The sequence below is a fragment of the Schistocerca piceifrons genome, chromosome 11 (assembly GCF_021461385.2).
Source record: "Schistocerca piceifrons isolate TAMUIC-IGC-003096 chromosome 11, iqSchPice1.1, whole genome shotgun sequence".
NCBI classification, from domain to species: domain Eukaryota; kingdom Metazoa; phylum Arthropoda; class Insecta; order Orthoptera; family Acrididae; genus Schistocerca; species Schistocerca piceifrons.
The window spans coordinates 139,668,229-139,695,561 of NC_060148.1; the positions used below are offsets into that span (position 1 = coordinate 139,668,229).

The window sequence follows — 27,333 nt, forward strand, 5'->3', positions numbered from 1 at the left end:
ATCAGACTAATATCACGATAATGTGAATATCGAAACCTGTTATAATTAGATGGCAGCTTGTAAACTCAAGTTTATTGCAATAAATGACTTTTTGGAAACTAAGTTTTAACTTGAAATTAAGTGACGAAAACATTTCTATTAAGACTACCATCCAGGATTCCAATTGAGCACCTATTGTCTCTGTTAACTAAGTACGAAAGATCTTAAATATCATTTCAGCCACAGGTAAGCATGTGTGTGTGGGTGCATGTTGAAATGTTGAAATGACTTGGCATTGTGTTCGATGATTCAAACCTAGCAACTAATAGGATTGTTAACTAAGTGCAATAATACATTACATATCCAAATATAGCAAAATGAGAATCTGAACTGTCGAGAAAAAGTATTTTGTTCCTTTACTGGGATCTGAATCCACCACCTCTCATTGTTTTCTAACCACAAATACATGTCAAACATCTGCTTAGTTTAGCTGTAGCAGAATGTGCCCATACATGAACTGGAAATAACCTAACGGAACATTCTGTGTGGGGTGGGAATCTATCCCTGCATGCTGCATGCACCATCGCTGTTGGCTGCACACAAGATGATGTTGATTATCGAATTCTTTTTCGCCACTTGCTACGAGGTACATGTTTTAACGTTTCAAGCAATCATTTAAAGTTTTGTGAGACAGACTTGAAATAGACACCAGCTGTCATAGTTGACAAGACATGCAGAGGCGATAGAAATCAAAATATCTTTTCTCCTCTGGTTTTATGTGCATGACACAATGAAAATCTTTGTGGACAACCATGAATACAATGGATGCTAATAACTATGGACATATCCATGGGAAGAATTTCTTAACACAAAAGAGCTTCATCACACCAGATGTGTACTGTTACATTCTGAGGACTCACATTAGCCTTGGATTTTATGTTTTTTGTCAGGACCAAACATTTTTGTTTTATGAAGGTAAAGCCAAATAGTTCAAATGTCCACCCAACCATCCTGTTTTAAGTGTTCCTTTACTTTCTTAAACTAAGCAATGCAAATACTGTGACCTTTCCTTTGAAATGGCACTATCTATTTCCGTTCTAACATTTGAGAGCTGTAGATTCTACTTTGTCTCTAATGGTCTTGCAGTCGATGGGATGTTTGACACTTAATTACTTCTTTCTTTCTTGCTCAACATTTCCTATTGAATTAAAGTGCTGTATGATGGCTAATTGGTCACATTTCACGACATTTGGAAGCAGTCGATTGGGCCATACTGGTGAACCACCACATCAAAACAAACCAACTCAAAATGAGAAAATTATTTCCTGACATAATTTCTTTGACACACTTTCCACATACACGCACAATAATACAACAAAACAAACACATTTCCAGAATACAAAAGGACTCACAAGCCGAAAACTTACAAACACACTCAACAAACACACACAATGGCAACACCACACAGAAAAGAACCAGATGGTACACCATAACCTACACACACACACAAACTAACACACATAAGCAGAGCCAAAATAAAAAAATACCACACCATAACACACACACACACAAACATAAACGCACGCGCACACCAATGCGTACACAAACAGATCACAGATACTTCAAAAATAACACTCAAAAGTTTGGCAATAACATTCGATCTTTGGTAAAAACATTTGACAGTCGGCAACAGAAACCAAAACATTGCATCGAAACAATCTTTCAGTTCATAGTGCTGTGGAATGTTGGAAAAAACTGCAAATTGGCAATCATAAGAAGAACAACACCAAAAATGCAATGGGAGTGTAATACGTAAGAAATTGTCCACACAACCTGTAAGTACAGTTCAAAACATTACTACTTAATAGGAAATACCAACCACCAGAACTGTTTATAACCTACAGGCACAGTGACAAAAATGTAAATTAAAAAGCTAACATATGTACATATTCCAGGCCACTGATAACGCCTTGCAGAAAATAAACTCTAAACGCGCATGGCACTAAAATTGTGTTTTATTCAGTTGCTGTCAGATGGTCCATAAGTAAAAATTATCAATATACTGTGACGCACAAAATACTTCATGCACCATTATCGAAGGTTTAAACAATCCTTCAAGTGTACAATATTCAATAAGTCACTCCAAGAATACTTTATAGCTACAAATAAAAAATTATGATTGATAAATATACTTATTCCAACCTGTATGACAACACGTCAGACAAAAGTCTATGATATTATGCATGAATCTACTTGTTTCAGTTAAATTATGGGTGGTCCTTTTAGGCTACATGCATCAATGTAGTATGCTACATGAGGAAAAATGATGGACTTTCTTACGCACTTGCACGGTACATTTTTAGGCCTCCTTTTTCCACATGGAATATATATGGAGGGATTATCTGTGCTACATTTACTGAAGACAAGCCTCGTCTTTGCCAAGATTGATGGTGTTAATAATAACAGAAGAAATTATAATAATGGATGATCTCTTCAAAAAACTATTATATTGGATAAACAAGGCTGCTTAGTAGCTTAATACCACTTCAAAGTAAAAAATAAATTCCTTCTGAAATTATAATAAAGGGAAGCCACTTCAACAATAACAATGGATGCATTCTCAAACAACAGTCACTGCCTATGATTGACTTCCTTATATATCAAATGCATCTCTTCTTTTAGTAAAATTATAAGCCTCTATCACAATAATAAAGAACTAGAAAATAACTAACGTTCCTTAACACAATGGCTCACTACTGCAGTTATAAATGTGACAATGATCCCTGGAGAACATTCTGGAAGTTTGATTGATACCTGTCACTGAGTTTATTTTGTACGATCTAGTTTTGGTGTGACCTAAACTCTTACAAGATCACAGCAGCTCAGGTGGGAGAAAACACTTCCTGCAGAAATTTCTCTAGCCTACAATAATGCCAGTAGTGCAGCTGACAATTATGTGAATTAATTTCAGTGATTACAAAAACAACTCTAAAGTACACATTAGGTAGCTGAGGCAATTAGTGGCCATTGATATGGATTAACAAGGAAAAGAATGTTTTATAAATGCTGTAATGAACCTCCAGGGAAACTGAACACTCATCCAGTGAGGAGCATCCTTCGTTAACGGCAAAACAGTGGCACTGCATTGAAAGTAGTTTGGTGGTCTGTTAAAATTGCTCTAGCTTCATTTGCTTAAGCTCTGTGTTCGAGTCACTGATCAGTCAAACACTTAACAAGTATTAACAGACCCTCTTTGCCTCCGGTGACTTCTGTTGACCAACATAAGGTTCCACTTTCCTTCCTAATCTACAATAAAGCCGACATTCCTTCACTACCTGCTGGAGGAGTCTGTGTATGTTGGACCATGACAGAGGCAGACGTCCGGCTAGTGGAAGCTCACCATTAAACTTTCTTGCACCAGAAATTTTACTTCACCCCTGAAACAATTGTCATGTAAAGTCACGGCAAACTTATTTGAACTTGCAATGTTGAAAATGTCGGTGCTGAACTGGGAATCTAACTCAGATATCTCTTTCTGCCATTTTGAACACTTTTCGGACAATACAGTTCCATCGTTTTGTTGGGTCCCCAAGATTCCATAGTTATCCAGGTTTCAATGAAAGGGGAAGGTCTGGTTTTAAATACTGGTTGGGTACAAAAATTTTCATTGTGTGATTTCAAGTTGTAGCATTCGCACTGCAAGTAATATGTGAAAAGCAATTATGATTTTTAGCATTTGTGCATGCAATGTCAACAATAACAATTGGTGCCAATTTTGACTCTGAAACAGGCAGAGAACTTTTTATCCTATCATTTCAGATTTATAAATTCCACTCCTAGTGGCTGGTGGAAAAGTATTTGACAGGTGTGTAGTCAGTGGTGATGGCATATACAGGGTTGAGAGTCCCTGTCAGCACAGAACTTTTCCTCGCATTATTTCTAGTTCAGACATGAGCATATCTCGCTGGTGGTGAAATAAACTGACATTGTGTATCTATATGTGGCTAGAAAGCAACATGATATACGCTGGGTTTGAAACGCAGCAGGGGCATACTTTGTTGTATAACCATTTCAGTTTCATCATCCCTCTAGCGGTGAAAAATTTCGATACATAAAATTGTAACATTTTATTGTGCTTCATTCACAATCCCTGCCCAAAACAAAACTTCATGCCCCATCATATCAAGTTTGAAAAAGTGCATATGATGTTACATGTGGTTAAAATGATAGTTAAGATCTGTAGTGACCGGATTGGAGTCCTGGATCCCAGTCGAAATACAGAAGCATGTAGTTTGAAGCTGACTCTTGCTTTTTGAAATGTCATTTATTGTAATTAACTTGAGTTTACAAGCGCTGAGGACCGCCATCTCTGGTAAAGGGTTTTCTGATATTTACATTACTGTGGTATTGGTTTTCATATGGACGATAATAGACAAAGTGCAAGAAAGTTATGTGCCTGCATACAAACCAGGTGGAACGCAGTTCAGGAAATTTGGCTGCTTCTGAGCACGTTGACACACGCATATAAATTTGACAGGCACGACACTCGTCTGATTGTCAAACATTTCGTATTGTAATTAATGTGATACTTTGATCATCAGACATCATTCAAAGCCTGTCTTAAAACTGGTCTTTGAAAGGTACAACTAACAAAATGGTTGACAGCGTGTTTCAAATTGAGCTGGAGAAGGAATTCAGTACAGCGGGCAGTAAGGCACAGTGAAACTCATGATTTGACAATAGAAAGAGGCTGTGGTTGTGCAACAGTTACGTGTCATAACAGTATTACCACATTCATCTAAATTTCATTCATTAAATACGGTTGACAGGAATTTACGCATTTTTCAAGTGAGCATCCTCACTTTGTAAGCACACATGAAACCATGGGGTAGTTAAAGTAAGCCATGTCATTCCCCAGTGATGGAAAAACACACACTAATTGTGTGTGTGTGTGTGTGTGTGTGTGTGTGTGTGTGTGTGTGTGTGTGTGTGTGTGTGTGTGTGTGGTGGGGGTGATGAACAATGTTTGTGATTGATGATGTAAGTTGTGCTGTGAACTTGCTACTGAAATAAAATTAAGTTTGTCCTCCACATACAGTAGGTATTAATGGTAAATTCTGTGAGAATCTGATGTCTATCTAGAAGGGCTGGCATGGATACAAGGGGGAGTAGGATGAACATGGGATAGTGAGACATCCTCCCAAGAAAATGGGAAAACACTGTATCACTTCACTGTGTGAAGTGGACACTGTATGAAGTAAAAAATAATTCTGCTTACATGTGGTTTTATACATCTTATTTTCATTATTAAAATCATAGGCACCTGTGGTGTATAAAATTTGAGTGTGATACTATGTATAATTTTGAGAGGCTGGGGGAGTGGGGGGGGGGGGGGTGTCAAGTGGAATCAGTGAGAGACAGAGGCAGTTCCAGAACCAAACATTGTATGTGTGTCTGTAACTGACACCCAATAGTGTGGGAAGTATGAGGCAGTGAACTAGGTGAAGATCACGACAAGAATCTATTATACATCATCAAGAGAATTTTTAAAATGTACACAAAGATTACTGTTAGTAAAAAGATTCCCGTTAACAAAAATTTTTTCAAACATAAGAGCTTGAGTCATTTCCCACAGCGTGCATAACGAGTTTGGAATAATGTAATGTTTTAAATTTTTTTCAAGAATGTAAATAACAATTGTAATATGTTTATTGCTTGAACAATGAATTTTGATGTTAATCTTTATAGAATAAAAGAGAAAGACACTGAATGATTTACAACACTGGCTCTATGTTCATTACAATTGGTTCCCGCAATGCACACTGTCATCTCGAACACAAGACTTCCAATATGTCAAATAGCACATAAAATACTACGTAAGTATTAAAATCTAAACGAAAAATAAATGATCATTTATCAGTGTTAGTAGCTATTAGACTTGTATGAACATATGTAACTGTAAGATGGTGCAGAAAAATGGTAACTCTGGTCGCAGAGACACTTTAAGGGTCACAGACTATCAGAATTGGAACAGCAACAACAATGGATGGGATAGATAATGTCATAAGGTGTGCCACAGGAGAATGGAAGCCTGTAGTGTTCACTGGGTGGCTATAGTAAAGCCATAGATCCACTGAAACACACACACACACACACACACACACACACACACACACACACACACACACACACACACAGGGGTGGACACCTGTTCGTCGAATACACAGTAAGGCACGGTATTCTGTGTGTCACAGAACGGAACGTATCCAAGCGCTGCGTGAGCTTTATGTAATGCTGAGTACAGAGACGAACAAAATGAGGTGGGAAGACTCAATTTTAATGGACCAGCTAGAACTGCTGGTAGGTCTGCCCTGTGATCCTGCGAGGTGGTCTCCGGCTGCAAGAGGTGTGAGCAGTCAGCCACTGGGGCACCGATGCTTACTTCACCTGGTTTTCTGAACATCTTCCATACAAGCCCTCACAGCAGAGCATTCTTTTATATTTAGAGCAATTAACATCTTCCGTGTACTGTCTGGATTTGGAGAGAACTAAGAATTATCTTGGGATAGTTACTGGCACATGGCTTGCACGTGGAAAGAAAGTGAGAGACAACTACGTAAGAGCCAAAGCTGTAATACTAAGGTGTGAATAGTGATTACTCCGATAGTCTCCTTTACTACACGAAGAAAATTCCACAGGTCAACATCAGCAACATAAAATTGTAGATAAGTTGCCGCCCTCCTCTAATCATTCTGTAGTACACTACCTTTCTCGAGGTGTAGGCTGTAAGTGACTTACTCGGTCATCATCTTTATGCAGTGTGGCACTATTCAAAGGTGTCTCATTGTCATCAGCCACAGAGGCAATGGACAACTTTAGCGACTACTTTATGGGAACAGGCCTACAGCAACCAGTACAGGCTGCCGGTTGCAAACTACACCCATCACTGCGTGTGAGCCTGTGCTGGGCAATAGAGCTTTGTGTCCACAGCAGTCTGGCTCATGCTCTATTCACACAGTGAGTGTACCCTCTGACATGACAGTTTATGCTAAAACCTAAACAACCACTTTCTGTATACATGTAGTTTAATATAATGCCTACATACTGGATCTTTGATGATTTTTGTTAGCTAACATACCTGGTAATGAACACTGTTCAGTTTAGGGGTTCACTGAAACTGCTACACGAGGGTAATGATAGCATTGTGAGCTATCGTGAAATGACTGTCTATGATGGTGTATTTTACAGAAGACACACATCTACGAAAATTCAGTGGGAAAAATTATACAGTTGGAAATACACACACCTAGAACTGAGAGACACGAATCGGTGGGTTATCTCACACTTACCTGGTTTGTGGTGGTGGATCGTACAGCAACCGGCTCACTTCGATCAAGTCTTCCGGCTGCTTCCGCATGGCATCTGCCCACCCCTGAGTGGCCATCACCTCGAAGGGACAGGTCTTAATAAATTCGATGGCGGCTCGCCTGAGGTCACTGCAGGAGTGGCGGACTGCGAGGGTGGCTGCGGCCGCCGCGGTCTCCACGGTCAGCTGAGCAGCCACCTGCCGCTCGCACTCCGCCTTCAGCCCCGACACCCCGTACTTATCCGCTGCGACCAGCAGCTGGGGGGCCGTGCCGGGCAGCTGGGGGGCCCGCAGGGTGTACAGGTAGGAGACCAGCTCCCTCAGCACCGAGCCCCCGATGTCGGCAATCCTCACCACACCAGTGCAGGCCTCGAGGGTGTCGTGGGCGAACATGGCCGCGAACACGGGGCTCCTGTCCGCCAGGACGGCCCTGTGCACCACCAGCCGTGTGTCACCTGCCTCGAGTATCACCATGGCGTCGTCCCCGGCGTCCAGGAGTGCACCCACGTTGACAGCCACCGTCTCTGTGATGTCCTTAACTGCTTCCATTGCGGACGATTCTGAAACACGGCAACACGGAGCAGCCCTTTTAGCATACAGGTGACTGATGATACTTCTACGAGTGACAGCCACACCTGTCTCCAGCGACAGTTGATAAATACAGGGTGAGTCACCTACCGTTACCGCTGGATATATTTCGTAAACCACATCAAGTACTGACGAATCGATTCCACAGACCGAACGTGAGGAGAGGGGCTAGTGTAATTGGTTACTACAAACCATAAAAAAAATGCACGGAAGTATGTTTTTTAACATAAACCTACATTTTTTTAATGGAACCCCGTTAGTTTTGTTAGCACATCTGAACATATAAAGAAATACGTAATCAGTGCCGTTTGTTGCATTCTAAAATGTTAATTACATCTGGAGATATTGTAACCTAAACTTGACGCTTGAGTACCACTCCTCCGCTGTTCGATCGTGTGTATCGGAGAGCACCGAATTACGTAGGGATCCAATGGGAACGGTGATGGACCTTAGGTACAGAAGAGACTGGAACAGCACATTACGTCCACATGCCAACACCTTTTTATTTGTCTTTTCACTGACGCACATGTACATTACCATGAGGGGTGAGGTACACGCACACACGTGGTTTCCGTTTTCAATTACGGAGTGGAATAGAGTGTGTCCCGACATGTCAGGCCAATAGATGTTCAATGTGGTGGCCATCATTTGCTGCACACAATTCCAATCTCTGGCGTAATGAATGTCGTACACGCCGCAGTACATCTGGTGTAATGTCGCCGCAGGCTGCCACAATACGTTGTTTCGTATCCTCTGGGGTTGTAGGCACATCACGGTACACATTCTCCTTTAACGTACCCTACAGAAAGAAGTCCAGAGATGTAAGATCAGGAGAACGGGCTGGCCAACTTATGCGTCCTCCACGTCCTATGAAACGCCCGTCGAACATCCTGTCAACAGTCAGCCTAGTGTCAATTGCAGAATGTGCAGGTGCACCATCATGCTGATACCACATACGTCGACGCGTTTCCAGTGCGACATTTTCGAGGAACGTTGGCAGATCATTCTGTAGAAAAGCGATGTATGATGCAGCTGTTTGGGCCCCTGCAATCAAGTGGGGACAATGTTTCAAGCGTCAACTTTAGGTTACAATATCTCCGGATGTAATTAACATTTTACAATGTAACAAACGGCACTGATTACGTATTTGTTTATATGTTCAGATGTGCTAACAAAACTAACGTGGTTCCATTTAAAAAACGTTGGTTTGTGTTGAAAAACATACTTCCGTGCATTTTTGTATGGTTTGTATTAAACAATTACACTAGCCCCTCTCCTCACGTTCGGTGTGTGGAATCTGTTCGTCAGTATTTGATGTGGTTTACGAAATATATCCAGCGGTAACGTTAGGTGACTCACCCTGTACAGTCCACCCTTAGTCGGTTCCAGCAGTATCACACCCTTTCTGTCCGACTGATGCCATTGGTGAATAACAGCAGATCTTTAATAATACCATTTTCAAGCTTTACCTTTTCTTTCAGCATATTTCATTTGGAGAACAAGCTCCAGAAGCGACAAGGACATTATTTCCATCATTTTTTCTACAGTTCAATGTTATTTGGTATGTAAATGGTTTGAAATAGACGTCTACCAAAATACTAAATAGGCTGTACAGAATTACAGTATTACTCTATTCAACGAGATGTTCTCTTCACTTCTCCTGTTATTCAAGAAAACACTGTTTTATGACCTGAATCTGTATTATTCGTCATTTAACAAGCAGTCATGCATGAACCCTTGCAGGAGTTGCTTCACACAGGGGATGAAGCCTGTGTGTCGGGAGACTGACTCGTGCGTTCACAGTGAAAGATCGTGAAGTGGGTTCAGCCGAGTACGTAGTTCAAATTGTCATCCACCAGAGTACAGTAGCGGACAGACACATTCAAGAAACAGTCAAGAGAATGTTTTTGTGAATTGTAATGTTTATTTCTTGAAGGATTTTTCTTTTATGGTTGTACAGTTTTGTGTATGTTTTTAGTAGTGTGGATGATGCGTGAATGTGGTCTAAAGTAAATATGTAGATCACTGTTACAGTGACAAACGCCGTACGAAGTAACGTGAGAAATTTTTAATACACTGTGAATGAAGACGGGGAATTTTGTATTATAGTGTGTCAAGTAAGTTTATGGTAAAGGGAAGCTAATTTCAGTGTAAATGAAAACAGTTAATAATGTTGTTGTTGTTGTGGTCTTCAGTCCTGAGACAGGTTTGATGCAGCTCTCCATGCTACTCTATCCTGTGCAAGCTTCTTCATCTCCCAGTACCTACTGCAACCTACATCCTTCTGAATCTGCTTAGTGTATTCATCTCTTGGTCTCCCCCTACGATTTTTACCCTCCATGCTGCCCTCCAATACTAAATTGGTGATCCCTTGATGCCTCAGAACATGTCCTACTAACCGATCTCTTCTTCTGGTCAAGTTGTGCCGCAAACTTCTCTTCTCCCCAATCCTATTCAATACTTCCTCATTAGTTATGTGATCTACCCATCTAATCTTCAGCATTCTTCTGTAGCACCACATTTCGAAAGCTTCTATTCTCTTCTTGTCCAAACTATTTACCGTCCATGTTTCACTTCCATACATGGCTACACTCCATACAAATACTTTCAGGAATGACTTCCTGACACTTAAATCTATACTCGATGTTAACAAATTTCTCTTCTTCAGAAACGTTTTCCTTGCCATTGCCAGTCTACATTTTATGTCCTCTCTACTTCGACCATCATCAGTTATTTTGCTCCCCAAATAGCAGAACTCCTTTACTACTTTAAGTGTCTCATTTCCTAATCTAATTCCCTCAGCATCACCCGACTTAATTCGACTACATTCCATTATCCTCGTTTTGCTTTTGTTGATGTTCATCTTATATCCTCCTTTCAAGACACTTTCCATTCCGTTCAACTGCACTTCCAGGTCCTTTGCTGTCTCTGACAGAATTACAATGTCATCGGCGAACCTCAAGGTTTTTATTTCTTCTCCATGGATTTTAATACCTACTCCGAATTTTTCTTTTGTTTCCTTTACTGCTTGCTCAATATACAGATTGAATAACATCGGGGAGAGGCTACAACCCTGTCTTACTCCCTTCCCAACCACTGCTTCCCTTTCATGTCCCTTGACTCTTATAACTGCCATCTGGTTTCTGTACAAATTGTAAATAGTCTTTCGCTCCCTGTATTTTACCCCTGCCACCTTTAGAATTTGAAAGAGAGTATTCCAGTCAACATTGTCAAAAGCTTTCTCTAAGTCTACAAATGCTAGAAATGTAGGTTTGCCTTTCCTTAATCTTTCTTCTAAGATAAGTCGTAAGGTCAGTATTGCCTCACGTGTTCCAGTATTTCTACGGAATCCAAACTGATCTTCCCCGAGGTCGGTTTCTACTAGTTTTTCCATTCGTCTGTAAAGAATTCGTGTTAGTATTTTGCAGCTGTGACTTATTAAACTGATTGTTCGGTAATTTTCACATCTGTCAACACCTGCTTTCTTTGGGATTGGAACTATTATATTCTTCTTGAAGTCTGAGGATATTTCGCCTGTCTCATACATCTTGCTCACCAGATGGTAGAGTTTTGTCAGGACTGGCTCTCCCAAGGCCGTCAGTAGTTCCAATGGAATGTTGTCTACTCCGGGGGCCTTGTTTCGACTCAGGTCTTTCAGTGCTCTGTCAAACTCTTCACGCAGTATCGTATCTCCCAATTCATCTTCATCTACATCCTCTTCCATTTCCATAATATTGTCCTCAAGTACATCGCCCTTGTATAGACCCTCTATATACTCCTTCCACCTTTCTGCTTTCCCTTCTTTGCTTAAAACTGGGTTTCCATCTGAGCTCTTGATGTTCATACAAGTGTTTCTCTGATCTCCAAAGGTCTCTTTAATTTTCCTGTAGGCAGTATCTATCTTACCCCTAGTGAAATAAGCCTCTACATCCTTACATTTGTCCTCTAGCCATCCCTGCTTAGCCATTTTGCACTTCCTGTCGATCTCATTTTTGAGACGTTTGTATTCCTTTTTGCCTGCTTCATTTACTGCATTTTTATATTTTCTCCTTTCATCAATTAAATTCAATATTTCTTCTGTTACGCAGGGAGTTCTACTAGCCCTCGTCTTTTTACCTACTTGATCCTCTGCTGCCTTCACTACTTCATCCCTCAGAGCTACCCATTCGTCTTGTACCGTATTTCTTTCCCCCATTGCTGTCACTTGTTCCCTTATGCTCTCCCTAAAACTCTGTACAACCTCTGGTTCTTTCAGTTTATCCAGGTCCCATCTCCTTAAATTCCCACCTTTTTGCAATTTCTTCAGTTTTAATCTACAGGTCATAACCAATAGATTGTGGTCAGAGTCCACATCTGCCCCTGGAAATGTCTTACAATTTAAAACCTGGTTCCTAAATCTCTGTCTTACCATTATATAATCTATCTGATACCTTTTAGTACCTCCAGGGTTCTTCCATGTATACAACCTTCTATCATGATTCTTAAAGCAAGTGTTAGCTATAATTAAGTTGTGCTCTGTGCAAAATTCTACCAGGCGGCTTCCTCTTTCATTTCTTAGCCCCAATCCATATTCACCTACTACGTTTCCTTCTCTCCCTTTTCCTACACTCGAATTCCAGTCACCCATGACTATTAAATTTTCGTCTCCCTTCACTATCTGAATAATTTCTTTTATATCATCATACATTTCTTCAATTTCTTCGTCATCTGCAGAGCTAGTTGGCATATAAACTTGTACTACTGTAGTAGGCGTGGGCTTCGTGTCTATCTTGGCCACAATAATGCGTTCACTATGCTGTTTGTAGTAGCTTACCCGCTTTCCTATTTTCCTATTCATTATTAAACCTACTCCTGCATTGCCCATATTTGACTTTGTGTTTATAACCCTGTAGTCACCTGACCAGAAGTCTTGTTCCTCCTGCCACTGAACTTCACTAATTCCCACTATATCTAACTTTAACCTATCCATTTCCCTTTTTAAATTTTCTGACCTACCTGCCCGATTAAGGGATCTGACATTCCATGCTCCGATCCGTAGGACGCCAGTTTTCTTTCTCCTGATAACGACATCCTCTTGAGTAGTCCCCGCCCGGAGATCCGAATGGGGGACTATTTTACCTCCGGAATATTTTACCCAAGAGGACGCCATCATCATTTAATCATACAGTAAAGCTGCATGCCCTCGGGAAAAATTACGGCCGTAGTTTCCCCTTGCTTTCAGCCATTCGCAGTACACCAGCACAGCAATGCCATTTTGGTTATTGTTACAAGGCCAGATCAGTCAATCATCCAGATTGTTGCCCTTGCAACTACTGAAAAGGCTGCTGCCCCTCTTCAGGAACCACACGTTTGTCTGGCCTCTCAACAGATACCCCTCCGTTGTGGTTGTACCTACGATACGGCCATCTGTATCACTGAGGCACGCAAGCCTCCCCACCAACGGCAAGGTCCATGGTTCATGGGGGGAGTAAATGTAAAGTATAAATGTAAAGTATAAATAAAGTATCAGAATGTTAAATATTTTGGAAAAAAGTACAATTCGAGTGTGTTGTTTATTGATTTGTTAGTCATGAAAAAAGCGCGTTAACACAGGAGAATAATATTTTTGTATTGGCCTTAATGCAGACTGAGCAATCAGAACAGAGTATTCTTCACGCATCTCTTCTCTTGCAAATGCTTACACCAATCTAAGTAGTCAGAGCCCAGCCTTTCAATGGTACGATCGTGTGTAGTATGAGCTCCGAAGGAAGTTATTGTTTGCCAGTTTCATGTCTACATGTGCTACATGTCTCAACAGTGCTTTACAGTGAAGGTAAATAAATTCATTCATAGCGGTATCAACGAGCAGCAATACGGCAGGGCAGCGCTGCCAACTTACACGACAACTTACGACGACCCTGAAACTGGGACGGCGGCAGACGGAGGAGGTCTGACACTCAGTTTCAGCACGCCGAGGCTGCAGCATTCGACGAAAGATAAGTTTGTTAGAACTGTTTTGTGTGTGTGTGTGAGGGGGGGGGGGGAGGCGCGAGCTGCAGACTGAGTAACATGGTAAGTGATAAAGATTTTGTAAATACGAAAAAAGAGAAAGGATTCTCATTCAGTGGAAGTGCTTCACAAACTAGCACGCTTGAACAGAGAGGAGGAGTAGATGTTAAAGTAAAAGAGGAGGTTTTTGAGGATGTTTCTTTGTTATTTACGGACGGTGAAGTAGACTGCTTGAAGTACGTCAGTTGATGTAACTAGTGGAGACAATGAAGATCCTGAAAGTCACATTAAGCCGGCCAGAGTGGCCGAGCGGTTCTAGGCCCTACAGTCTGGATCCGCGCGACCGCTACGGTCGCAGGTTCGAATCCTGCCTCGGTCATTGACGTGTGTGATGTCCTTAGGTTAGTTAGGTTTAAGTAGTTCTAAGTTCTAGGGGACTGATGACCACAGCAGTTAAGTCCCATAGTGCTCAGAGCAATTTGAAAAAAAGTCACATTACGCATGAAATCGGTAACAATCAATTGCGTGATGACAATATTGGTAGTGTTACTGAATCAAATGTGGATACCAAATTCGGAATAGTACCGAAGGAAAATGATAAACAGGGAACAGTAAAGCAGAAAATAGAACAAAGAAGATATGTTTGCAGCATTAATGGATTCTATGAAAGATGGACATACTAATTTGGCTGAAACAACTGATCAGAACATCAATGGAAAACTTGAAAAGCAGACTGCGGTATTAAAAGATACGTGGGAAAATGATCTGAAGTCATTAGAAAGTAAAGTGGATGGCAAAATTTCTGAAGTTGAGAATAACTGCCAACAATCCACTAGAACTGTAGAAAGTGAATTAACAGATGCCTTGAAAAAAGTTGCTATTGGAAACAAAGAAAGGGCAGATGTGAAAAGAAAGAGTGCAGAAACTAGGTCAAAATAACGGCGGTAGAGTGTGTGTGTGTGTTAAGATCACCAACTGTTAGGCAGTAAAATCAGTTCTGAATATGCCAAATGTATGACTGAAGTAAAGAGTGTCCCACTGAATGGGCGTGACAGAAGAAAATGTTCTTCAGCTAACTAACCAGGTAGAAGAGGTTGAAAATAAGTCGGGTGAGCACAGCAGTAGATTATGCCAAGTTGAAACTAACCTCAGATATGGAACTAACAGTAGTGGGTGTAGTTTTGTTGCAGCATCATCTGAAATATCATATGTCGCTAACAGGCAGTTTTCACGTTTTGATTCAACAGAAAATGTACATCCAGAAGAATTTTGGAATGACTTCAAGGGAGTTCTACCTAGTTTGTGGTCAGACAAAAAATAAGGTTCATTACCTCTCAATTCTAGGAAGAGGCTAGAATTTGGGGGGTTATCGCTACTAAACAGTACGATACTCTAGATAAATTTAAAGAGGCGTTTTTTAAAGAATATTGGGGCAAGCAAAAACAAATGGAGTTGCTAAATAGCTTCTGGGCTAGGGAAACGTTTAATCCCAGGAAGGAAAGCTTAAGAAAGTTTGCGTTAAAGTGGACGACAAACTTTTCATATTTAAGCCGAGACAGAAGAAATTGTTATGGGCCTGGAAGGTAAATTGGCCATGAACTGGCGAAACAAAATTATTGCAGCTCCTAGGAATGACGTTTATAAATTCATTGCTACTTGGAGAGAGTTGACAAGTTGTTCCATGAGGAGGAGCATGCAAGTCGTAACATCAGACCACCAAATAATGCAGAACCGCGGCAGAATGCAAACGTTAACAGAATTGGTGTGTACCCCGGAAACAGCGGGAGATGGCGCTACCCAACAAATGAAAGGCGAAATAATGGGGAGCAGGTGCACAATTATCGGCCGTATTCTCCGGTGCGAGAGGATGATGATGCGCCAAGGTGACAGCAAATGGTGGTAAACTTAAGAAATGGTACAGAATCCGTTAAACTAAATGCCGTCTGTGAAAGGGCTAGCGTTTACAAGATGGGAAGTAGTAATTTGAACCCGCTAGCAAAACCCTTTGTACGTGTTAGAACTAAACAGGCTGGGACTGTGAGTGAGGAGCAGAAGAAGGTAGTAACAACAGACGAAACGAGCTATATACACACATCTGTACATTTAACGGAGGTCTAGAAGATTTTTTGGACTGACATAAAATAAGCACTGTATTGCAGACGAGACGGGTGATGAATTAGCGGAGAATGTCCTTAGCAACCAAGTTGAAGTCTAGTCATGTTCTGGGGTAGGAATAAGCACAGAAGCTGCAGAATTACAAGAGATTGGTGATGTCAGTATAGAAGAAATACTATTGTCTATAAATGACATTTGTGAGGCTATAAGGGAGAGGCAGGAAAATGGTGACCAAAATGGCGGTCAGCCAACTAATCGTGAAAGAGAGAGAGAGAGAGAGAGAGAGAGAGAGAGAGAGAGAGAGAGAGAGATTGGGGGGGTGGGTGGGGAAGGAGAACACGGAGAATGGCGAAACGCCGGAAAAAATTTTTGAGCTGTCATTAGTGAACAGAATAAATAGTATGGGGGAGAAAAGTGATGTGGGTAATTCTGCAAAAATCTGTGTAATTTCTGGAAACAGGGAAGATTTCGATAGAAGAGAGGTTGTGAACGATTTTTTGGAGCAGGGTTCTGACACCAGCAATGAAGGGAAGGTGTTGAGTCAGCCAGTAATCAGACTGCAAGTGTGTAACGAAGAAGTGCAGTGTTTGGCAGTGATTTACGTGCTGTGGGTAAAAGTTTGTTAGGATCGTTGCCAAATAGAAATGAAGTTGTAATAATGCCAGTAACGGGGCTGCAGATAATTGTAGCTACAGGAAAAGTTAAAACCCTGTTAAACCGGGAGTTCTGTTGCGAGTAAAAATAAAAGGTGTACTCCATGACCTCCTTATAATCCCTGATCTATGTATAAAAATGCCAATTGGCGTAGATTTCTGTAACCAGTACAAAGGGAGATTAAGTTTTAATGAAAATGTAATATTTGAAAGTAATAGAAAATGACTGAAAATTTAAACTAGTTGCCCATCCAGCGGAAATAGTAATTTTATTTCCTCAAAAATGTGAAGGCACGTTTTCACAAACTCACTTTGGACTAAAAAAAGGAAAAAAAAAGACAAATGTGCAGGACTGGTGGCGTTTACGCTGCCCCCCCCCCTCCCACCCACCCACACACCCACAAACACGCGCACACACACACACACACACACACACACACACACACACACACACACACACACACACTTAGCGTTAAATGAATGTTGCTTTCGTTTTGTACAATTTTACTCCTTGTTTTCCACATGGCTAATTTGCTTAACAGAAAAAAATGATACGCGTAGCAAATTCTTTCTACATCAGTGTCAGATCACTCGTTCTTCAACATCTGTTTATAACTTTGTACTCCAGCTCGTGTGACTGCCTTCACAGAGCCAAAGTCATGATATTTGAGGTGTTTGTTTATGTTCGACGCTGCCTTTTATTCTACACTTGTACAATTGAAGCTTCAATCTAGGATTGTGGTTACACCAAGACAAGCTGCATATGTATCTGAAACGCTGGAAGGTTTGCAAGGGAGTCAACTGACGGACTGTGAGTACTTTCATCATTTTGGTCTTACGTTTCTACTGTTCTGTAGTGTGAGTCATTCTACAGTCCAGACCTATTGTGAGAATGTGTGTAAGGTTTCCGACCAACAGATACAATAAAATGTTTATGAACCCCAAAAAAGGCACGCCACAAGATCATGCAAACGCGAACAACAACATAACACACGAATCAGCTGAATTTTTTCAACGAACCCCGCGGCAGAATGGAATGAGTCACCCACGAGAAAACTCTTCAGTTTCGATTGGAAAGCGCTTGGATTACTGCTAAGATGTTTGAATTCTTGTGGTAGCTTATTTAAAATAGGCGCAGCAGTAGACTGCACTAGAGTCAAGGGAGTGCGATCCTGTAAAATTACTGATTCTTCCTACAGGAAACATTACGAGCTTTCCACAAATAACTTACTGTAACAGAAAACGAGTACTTCTGAACATTTTCATTTGTGACATCGTTAGCACCTATCATCACAGTGGGTAACGCAAAGTTGTCCAATGCGCTAACAGTTTCGCAAACCGTCGACTTTTACACGCCTGTTCGGCACAAACTGTTCTCCTGGTTTTCTGACGACCGACTTTCTCTCTCGTGGTATTAATCGTGTTTCGACGTCTGAGCTCCTGGTTCGGTCCTCGCCTGATTGGTTCGTGACTGCAGCCCAGAAAGGACTGCCGCTTCGATCGCGTGGTCTGTACGGCCGGCAGAAAACTTTTTGTTCTAACTTAATCAGATTTTTATATTTTGCACAAACTGCAACACCGTTACAGGTTTTCATACGAAGGCTGTGTAAGCATGGTCTCTTCCGAATGTAGTTTTGACCAAAATGCGATTCCGGTAGCTGGAGTCCAGAGGTTTTCTTTATCGTGCCTTCTGCGTTGCTCTGCAGATATTTCCATAGCAAGTTCTATACCGTGACAAATATTTCTTTATACCTAACCCAGAGGTGAAACAGCAACTTTCATAAATGCAGCTTTGAAACTTTTTTAATGCGACGAAATATTTTCTTAAAAATTTTAATCCCCTATTCCACTCCCTTAGGGGTTGAATTTCCAGAAACACTCAAACACGTATTTTTTTTATTTTCTGACAGAGAAAGCAAACACTATTTTTCGTAGTTTTAGCTCCAAAATTACCTTAATAGACACATTTCTCAAAAATCCTTCATCCCAATTTCACCCCCTTAGGGTTGAAATTTCGCGCGATCTTCCTACACGCACCTCCTGGAGATTTCCAGTTTCGGTTTGGTTTGGGCGATGATGGGTCAGACAGGCAGGACATTCCCTTTTATGCAGAGAGGTTATTAATTAATAATCGTACAGTAATTTTTGCTCACGAATTGACCTGCTGACCGTTCTCGAGTTATTTTCCGTCTAAGCTGATGGCTGATGCCGTTCATTTATTCCATACTTTTATCTTTCGTTACTGTGTAAAAGCAGTCGCACAGTAACAATTCGTTTACAAGTCTATCTGGATTTTTTCGTATTTTCATTATTCCTCGGAACATATGCGTTCCCAAAGTAACAGGGAAAATTAGGTGCACGCCTCATGTATACCTCCTAATTAAACGGAAGTCCAGCTGCGTTATAACTTGCGTAGTTACAGTTTAGCGCAAGCCGCACCTCGACACATGTTCAGTCATTCTGCGTATATTTCGGGTGACCTAACACAGCTATACAACCGCTGTGAAGAACCGTAACCGAACTATGTGTGGCATCTGGAGCAGAGAACAAGTTTTTCAAGCATTTCTCAAGAGAACTTTCAGGGATTAACGATCTCTAAAATGTCGCTGCACTGCTGTTACGGTTTTACGGTAGTGTCAGACGGTGTGCATCGCGTCAGCCCAGAGGGAGCGGCAGGGCAGCCGGCTGTGCTGGGGGCGGAGTGTGTGCGCAGCGCCGGTCAGCTGGCTCGCCGAAAGGAGTCAGGCATCACGTGCCGCTCACGGATCGGGTCGGATTTATTTCAGTCACAGACGACACGAAAAGAATTTTCCTCGACATGGACTTTTAGTAACTTACAATTTGGGTAGAAAATTCGACGTTGGCTACATAGATTTTATTTCTCATTTTATTATTTGTTATTACGCAGAAAAGCTCCCGAACCAGATACGCATGTTGGGTGCGACATTAGACAAGTAAAGGCAGCAGAATGGGCGTTCTGTTCCTACTTGTCTGCGTTACTTGATGCACTGTTTTTTTTTTGCATCATCTTCACTCCCCTCCCCTCCTCCCACACACACACACACACACACACACACACACACACACAGAGAGAGAGAGAGAGAGAGAGAGAGAGAGAGAGAGAGAGAGAGAGAGACACAAAATGCGACATTGTGGTTCATCTCATATCTGCTACACGTTGTCAATATTTATAAATTCTGCCGTCCGTTACCGCTTTAACACACAGCATGTGACACAGCGTGTCCTACAGAGACTCGCATTCACGATTTGTGCAGCAGTTTCCGCAGTCCATGGTCTCGTGGTTAGTGTCCCAAGTTCGATTCCCGGTCGAGTCGGTGTTTTCCCTCTCTACGGGTCTCGGTGTTTGTTCAGCCACCATCATTGCCAGTCGGTTTCACCGCCGGGCAAACCGACAAATTCGAGTGAAACAGGAGGTCTTTCTCCTACCGGCCGAGCAACCCCAGACGGGATCACCTCCCGGTCAGTTCACTTCATTTTTAGGGTTCCAGGCTAGGCGCAAATTGAGACGCATATAGCGCGTGTGGCGCGACGCAGCGCAGCGCGCGTTTTCCTAACTTCGGGTTCAAATGGGGCCGCGCAAACTGCGACGCGACGCGACTGGGACGCGACGCGCGCCTGCGCCGGGTCGCGCGGCGTTGTGGTTGCGGCACAGTTTCTGGCGACGCGCGTCACGCGAACACAGCGGGAGGCGGTGAGGGGGGGGGGGGAGGAAGGCAGACCTGCCGTGCCTGCCGTGTGCTCACCCCGGCATGGCGCGTATGGGCAGTGGAAGTATTGCCCGTCCGAAAAATACAGCCTTATAGTATACTGAATTTTATTAACACTGAGTAGTGTTTCGTCTTTCGCCGTTCAAGAGCTCCATCTATTTACGTTACTACATAATAGTTTTCAGTTGCAAATATCTCTGGAGTTCTTGTGGTTTGTTTCTTCTTTTCTCAAGAACAATGGACAGTTCAGTAACTGGTGAGCCCTTAGCCACTGGCATTATCATCTTCTGCCTCCGCCATGTTTTCAGATCGTAAGAAGGGATAGACGATTCATCCTGAGGGTAGTGAATAAGGAACTAAGGAATAATTATAAAATCAAGTGATTTAGAAACGAGGCAGGAAATTAAAATAAGGGTATCTACTTGCTGCCTGTAATGCTGACGTATCTCTACGATCTGCTGCAAGAAGTCGAAAAGGCGTTATTTCCACAGGTATGACCTCTTTCTGCTTCTGATAAAACGTCGAAGATATGAAGTACGTAGCTTTCACTGTCGTTACTTGGATATAGGTGTAATAAGAGACATTATAGTATGTACCTGTGGACATTACATGTCCACTGCAAGCTATACACACTCTAAATGCAGTCAGAAATAACAATGTTTCAATTGGCTCGCCAAGATGAGAAACAGCATTTCAACAGCATGCACATTATTCAGCATTAATAAACTAATTATACAAATGAAAAAAAAATGGTCGGTATTATTACGAAAGTAGGAAATCCTAAAAGAGTGTGGTGCTTAGATATATTTAATTTGTTGAAATGTACTTTAATGACAATTTTCTTGTAACTCCAGCTCACAAGGCACACATGGCCAGCGTCTGCATTCCTGTCGCGCGTATTATCCTCCGCTGCTGACAACCCACTGACCAGTGTGTTGTGCGACAGATCAATTCTTTCCTTTTCTCAGTAACAACTATTTCATTCGCTATCACACAGTTTGGCCAGCCGTAGGTGAGTAACCAGCATCCGGCAGGTGCGTATTATTCCGCCTGAAGGAACGGTCGTCATTATTTTAATACTGCTCAGGCAAGAGAAGGAATAAAATCCTTTGGTAAGTTTCCAGTCCAGTCCCTCAGTGTTAGACACCAATGGGTTACGGGCATTCGACCAAAACTCCAACATAATTGGTAATTAATTTTTGCGTGAGTTGTTAACCTTTTCTCATTCGAAGAAGCGTCACCATTTATGAGTAACGGACACACTTCTGTTGACAATTTTAATTGTACTTTGTCAAAACACAGTGTAATTTGCGCAAACTCATCTCACAGCAGCTACTGCGGCAGAATCCTGAAACAGAGTGACTCAGAAAACAAGTAAATGGCAATCACAGAGGTCAATAGCTTACGAAAACCTCAGTGTCGGTTTGTAGTAACATAAGAGAAGAAATTTCATTTTTATTTTCATACTAGGAAAATAAAATGAGAGAGGGTTGTAGCCTATCCCCGAAGTTATTCAATCTGTATATTGAGTAAGCAATAAATGAAACAAAAGAAAAGTTCGGAGTAGGTATTAAAATCCATGGAGAAGAAATAAAAACTTTGAGGTTCGCCGATGACATTGTAATTCTGTCAGAGACAGCAAAGGACTTGGAAGAGCAGTTGAATGGAATGGATGGTGTCTTGAAGGCAGGATATAAGATGAACATCAACAAAAGCAAAACGAGGATAATGGAATGTAGTCGAATTAAGTCGGGTGATGCTGAAGGAATTAGATTAGAAAATGAGACACTTAAAGTACTAAAGGAGTTTTGCTATTTGGGGAGCAAAATAACTGATGATGGTCGAAGTAGAGAGGATATAAAATGTAGACTGGCAATGGAGAGCGTTTCTGAAGAAGAGAAATTTGTTAACATCGAGTATAGATTTAAATGTCAGGAAGTCGTTTCTGCAAGTATTTGTATGGAGCGCAGCCATGTATGGAAGTGAAACGTGGACGATAAATAGTTTAGACAAGAAGAGAATAGAAGCTTTCGAAATGTGGTGCTACAGAAGAATGCTGAAGATTAGATGGGTAGATCACGTAACTAATGAGGAGGTATTGAATAGAATTGGGGAGAAGAGGGGTTTGTGGCACAATTTGACTAGAAGAAGGGATCGGTTGGTAGGACATGTTCTGAGACATCGAGGGATCACCAATTTAGTATTGGAGGGCAGCGTGGAGGGTAAAAATCGTAGAGAGAGACCAAGAGATGAATACACTAAACAGATTGTGAAGGATGTAGGCTGCAGTAGGTACTGGGAGATGAAGCTTGCACAGGGTAGAGTAGCATGGAGAGCTGCATCAAACCAGTCTCAGGACCGAAGACCACAACAACAACAACAACAACAACTAGGAAAATCTTGTTTCGCTAGCTGTCGATAACTCAAGAAATTACTACCAATGGAGTCAAAAGAATAAGAAGGGAAGTAGAAGTACTGATATATCGCCAAAGATAAAGTTCCCTGTGTTTAAGAATTAGCAAAATACTCTCCTTGTGTGCTATCATTCGCCAATCTTTCGTTTCGATGTCTCGAGCGGTTTAGGAGATACGAGAGATGTTGCGAGTATTTCATTCTCGCGGGCGTAAGATCGCAAGTGAGTGCGCCACGTAGGATCAGTTTTCTCGATATCGGAGGCAGATAGAGACCTCCTCCCAAGTTTAAACAAAAATTCAACATGTTGGCTAAATTTCAAACGCAACAACATACGGTGTAACGAAACGCAAAATCATAGCGACCCTTATTTTTCATTGCAGGCTTTTCGAATTTTGCGTAGCGTCTTACTATAATGTGTATACCGCAATAAGTATGACCATTAGCGAGATGATGGGCACTTGGCCACGAAGCTGCCATATAACGCTACAAGCAAGTAAAAAATGAAATATTTTTACTGAGTAGTTTCTGTAAAATCGTTTGAGAAAGTGCGCGCGCGCTTCGTTTCTGTCAGCGCAGAGCGCCGTCAGCCGGCGCGTGCAAAACACGTGCACGCGTCTCGACATGCGTTGGTCACGCGCGCCACGCGTGATTCGTGCGCGTCGCGCTGTGGCGTCGTGTCGCGCCTCAGTCTGCGCCCAGGCCTAAGGCTAGGCGCAAATTGAGAAGCGTATAGCACGTGTGACGTGACACGACGCTACAGCGCGACACGCACGTGCCGCCCGGGTCGCGCGGGTCCAGCGCATGTCGAGACGCGTACACCATAGTTCGCACGCACGCGCCGGCTGGCGACGCTCTGCGCTGACTGAACCGAAGCGCGCGCAACCTCTTATGTTTCACAAACGATTTTACAGAAACTATTCTCTGAAAATATATGATTTCTGCCTTACTTGTAGCGTTATATGTCAGCTTCGTGACGAAGTGCCCTTCACCTCGCTAATGACCATTCTTATTGTGATGTACACATTTTAGTAAGACACTACGCAAAACTCAAAAATTTTGCAACGAAAATTAGGGGTCGTTATGATTTTTCGGTTGGTGCGTATTACACCGTATGTTGCTGCGTATGAAATTTAGCTAACATGCTGAATTTTTGTTTAGACTTGGGAGGAGATCTCTATCTGCCTCCATCTCGAGAAAATGGATCCCATGTAGCGCGCTCACTTCCGATCTCACGCCCGCGAGAATGACAATACTCGCAACATCTCTCGTATCCCCTAAACCACTCGAGACGTCGAAACGAAAGATTGGCGAATGATAGCACACAAGGAGGAGAGTGTTTTGCCAATATTAAACACACGGAACTTTCTTATCTATGGCGATATATCAGTATTCCCCTTTTTTTTATTTCACTCCAGTGACCGTAATTTTTTAAGAGTTATCGACAGCTAGCGAAACAAGAGCTTCCTAGTACGAAAATAAACATGAAATTTCTTCTTTTATGTTACTGCAAACCGATACTATGAGGTTTTTCGTAAGCTATTGAGCTCTGTGATTGCCGATTACTTGTTTAATGAGGCCCTACGTTTCGGATTTCTGTCTCAGTAGCTGCTGTGAGATGAGTTTGGCAAATTACATTGTGACAAAGGAAGTACAATTAAACCAGTCACCAAGAGAAATGTGGCCTTACTCATAAATGGTGATGCTTCTTCGAATGAGAAAAGGTTAACAACTCACACAAAAACAGATTGGAAATTCTGTTGGAATTTTGGTGGAGTCCCCGTAACCCATCGTATTTTTAACACTGAGCGACGGGAATGGAAACTTACCAAAGGATTTTATTCCTTCTCTTGATCTGAGCAGTATTAAAATAATGGCGAGCGTTCCTGTTTACTCACCCAGGGCTTGCCAAACTGACAATTCGTGATCGCGAATAAAATAGTTGTTATTGAGAAAAATAAACAATTGATCTGTCGCACAACACAATGGTCAGTGTATTGTCAGCAGCAAAGGATAATGCGCGCGACAGGAATGCACAAGCTAGCCATGTGTGCCTTGTGAGATGGAGTTCGAAAAACATTGTCATGACAGTAGATCTGCCTTTGTCAGCAGCACATTTCAACAAATTAAATACATCTAATCATAACACTCTTTTAGGATATTCCTACTTTTGTAATAATACCGACCATTTTCTTCATTTGTGTAGCCTGTTGTTGTTTAATTAGTTTATTAATGCTGATAATGTCCGTGCAACAATTGAAATGCTTTTTCTCATCACGGCGAACCAATTAAAACTTTGTTATTTGTGACTGCTCTTCGACTGTTTCTAGTTTGCAGTGGAAATATGTTGTTCACATGCATGTAGTACAGTGGGTCGTATTAAATTATTACATCCATATCAGAGTAATCATTGTGAAACTTCTATACTTCAGATCTTGAACGCTTTTTACCACAAGAACAAAGGGATCACACCTGTGGAGATTATCCCTTTCTAAATTTTTGTAACAGATCGTACAGATACGCTAGCTTACTAGGCAGCGAGAATATAACGTTGCCTTACTTTTCTGCCTTGATTCTTAATCACATGATTTTATAATATTCCTTGCTTCCTTATTCACTACCCTCTGTCCCTTCTTGCGATCTGAAAACATCGCGGAGGCATATGGTGCAATTCGAGCGGCCAATGGTTCATCAGTTACTGAAGTATACATTTTTCTTGACAGAAGAAAAACAAAACAAAACTATGCAGATATAAATAACAGAAAAGTATAACGTGCTAACGAAGAAAGCTGCAGCGTTTAAATGGCGAAAAACGAAACACTACCCAAAGGCAATAAAATTCAGTACACAGTAAGGCAAAATTTATCGTATAGGCAACACTACCACTGCTGATATGCGCCGTTCCGATGTGAGCATATGTCCGGGCTACTTTTCCGCTCCCCTCCTCAAATTTCCCACGGTGCTAGCGAGGCAAGCGCGACGCGCGGCGCGAGAAACTGTGCCGCAACCACAACGCCGCGCGACCTGGCGCAGGCGCGTGTCGCGTCCCAGTCGCGTCGCGTCGCAGTTTGAACCTGCGATGTTACAAAAACGCGCGCTGCGCTGCGTCGCGCCACACGCGCTATACGCGCCTCAGTCCGCGCGCAGGCTGTAAGACGGCCCTTCCTCAGCAACGCGTGGGCTGGCACCAGCGGGGCTCTGGTGGGAGTGTCGTGAACTCAGTGGCGGCAGGAACGCACTGCGGAAGCGTGGAGCAGGAAAGAGGACGCTGACCGCCAATCGACGAACCACATTCACCACAAAACCGTACAATCTGTGTTGTCAAAGTACGCCAGCATGTGAACAATTATATTATTTATACCATCTGAAGGAAACTGTTGTTCCACCCGTAAACCGTAAATTTTAAGTGGTCCCAGTGTTTCCTGTTACGAATGTACCGGTATACTCTCATCTGCATAACTTAATTCGTCACATCGCTCCTTACGCGTAACAATCAAATCTAAACATGAAGTACTAAAAACTAATATTGCGATGCATAATGTAGCTGGAATGAGTTAGCACCTGCACTTTACGGTGTGTGGTGGAGGGTATTTCGTGCACCGAGGCCATTCTACTCTGCGCCTCGCTGGCTTCCCGCCCACCCCCGTCGACCATCACCAGCGTGGCCGCGTGACGTCACCTCCCGCCGCTGCCGACCCTGAACTGGCGACACGCACTTATCTGCACCCACCGCGGACGCCCGCTTCCTGCTGACAAACCGCAGTGGAAGCGTGTCTCCTCGACGCTTTCAGGCCTGCAGCGAAATGAGCGAGACGAGAAAATTCGAGAAACTGCAGTCTACACACGGGCTTACCGACGATGACGCCAGCCACGTCCCACTCGCGAGCGGCACAGCCAAGGCGGATGGGAGCAGTCAGTGGTACCAGAGTACCCTCTGCCACACACTGCCACGCGGCTTGCCGGCACGTACATACAGACTTAGGTGTTAGACTTGCAAGTTTGCTGAAAGTCCTACAGCGGCATGAGGTACAGTGCAGAGGTCTCACAAGTCACAACCAGTATAAACCCCAGCCCACGCCACGCCCAATTCTGTCAAGACTACAACTCGCTCTTATACTACACGTGTAATCGATTACTTTACAAATGCGCCACTGTCTCGAATATTTGACGTTGTGCATGGAAGCGAGAGAAACTTTTGAGAAGGTTTGAGATAATGTTCAAACTTTATTGCAAGTTGCCAAGTGCTGTCATTCCCAGACAATGGATGAACGTATCGTGGGTTATTTGGGCTCCACGACATGCGATGGCAATCTCCGTATCTGTCTCGTTCAGCGTAATACTTGTCTCGCTGTAAGAGGGCTTTAAACACAAGTTTGTACCTCTTAGCGAGCAGTTTACGACATAACTTTTAAATTCGCCCGATAACAGCGCGAAATACTGAGAATAAAATTTTTGTTGCCTCCAGAAGTCGTTTGAGGCGCCTTAGTTAACGCCATAGGTTCAC

At 42.3% G+C, this 27,333-nt stretch overlaps 1 protein-coding gene across 1 annotated transcript in view; it reads right to left on the reverse strand.

The window, feature by feature from the left end:
* Positions 1-27,333, reverse strand: part of LOC124720370 (BTB/POZ and MATH domain-containing protein 3-like) — a 63,908-nt gene that overhangs the window by 24,112 nt on the left and 12,463 nt on the right. Inside the window, exon 2 of the mRNA XM_047245697.1 lies at positions 7,329-7,905. Coding sequence (XP_047101653.1) covers positions 7,329-7,894 — 566 coding nt within the window. The 5' untranslated portion in view covers positions 7,895-7,905. The remainder of the gene's footprint in view (positions 1-7,328; positions 7,906-27,333) is intronic.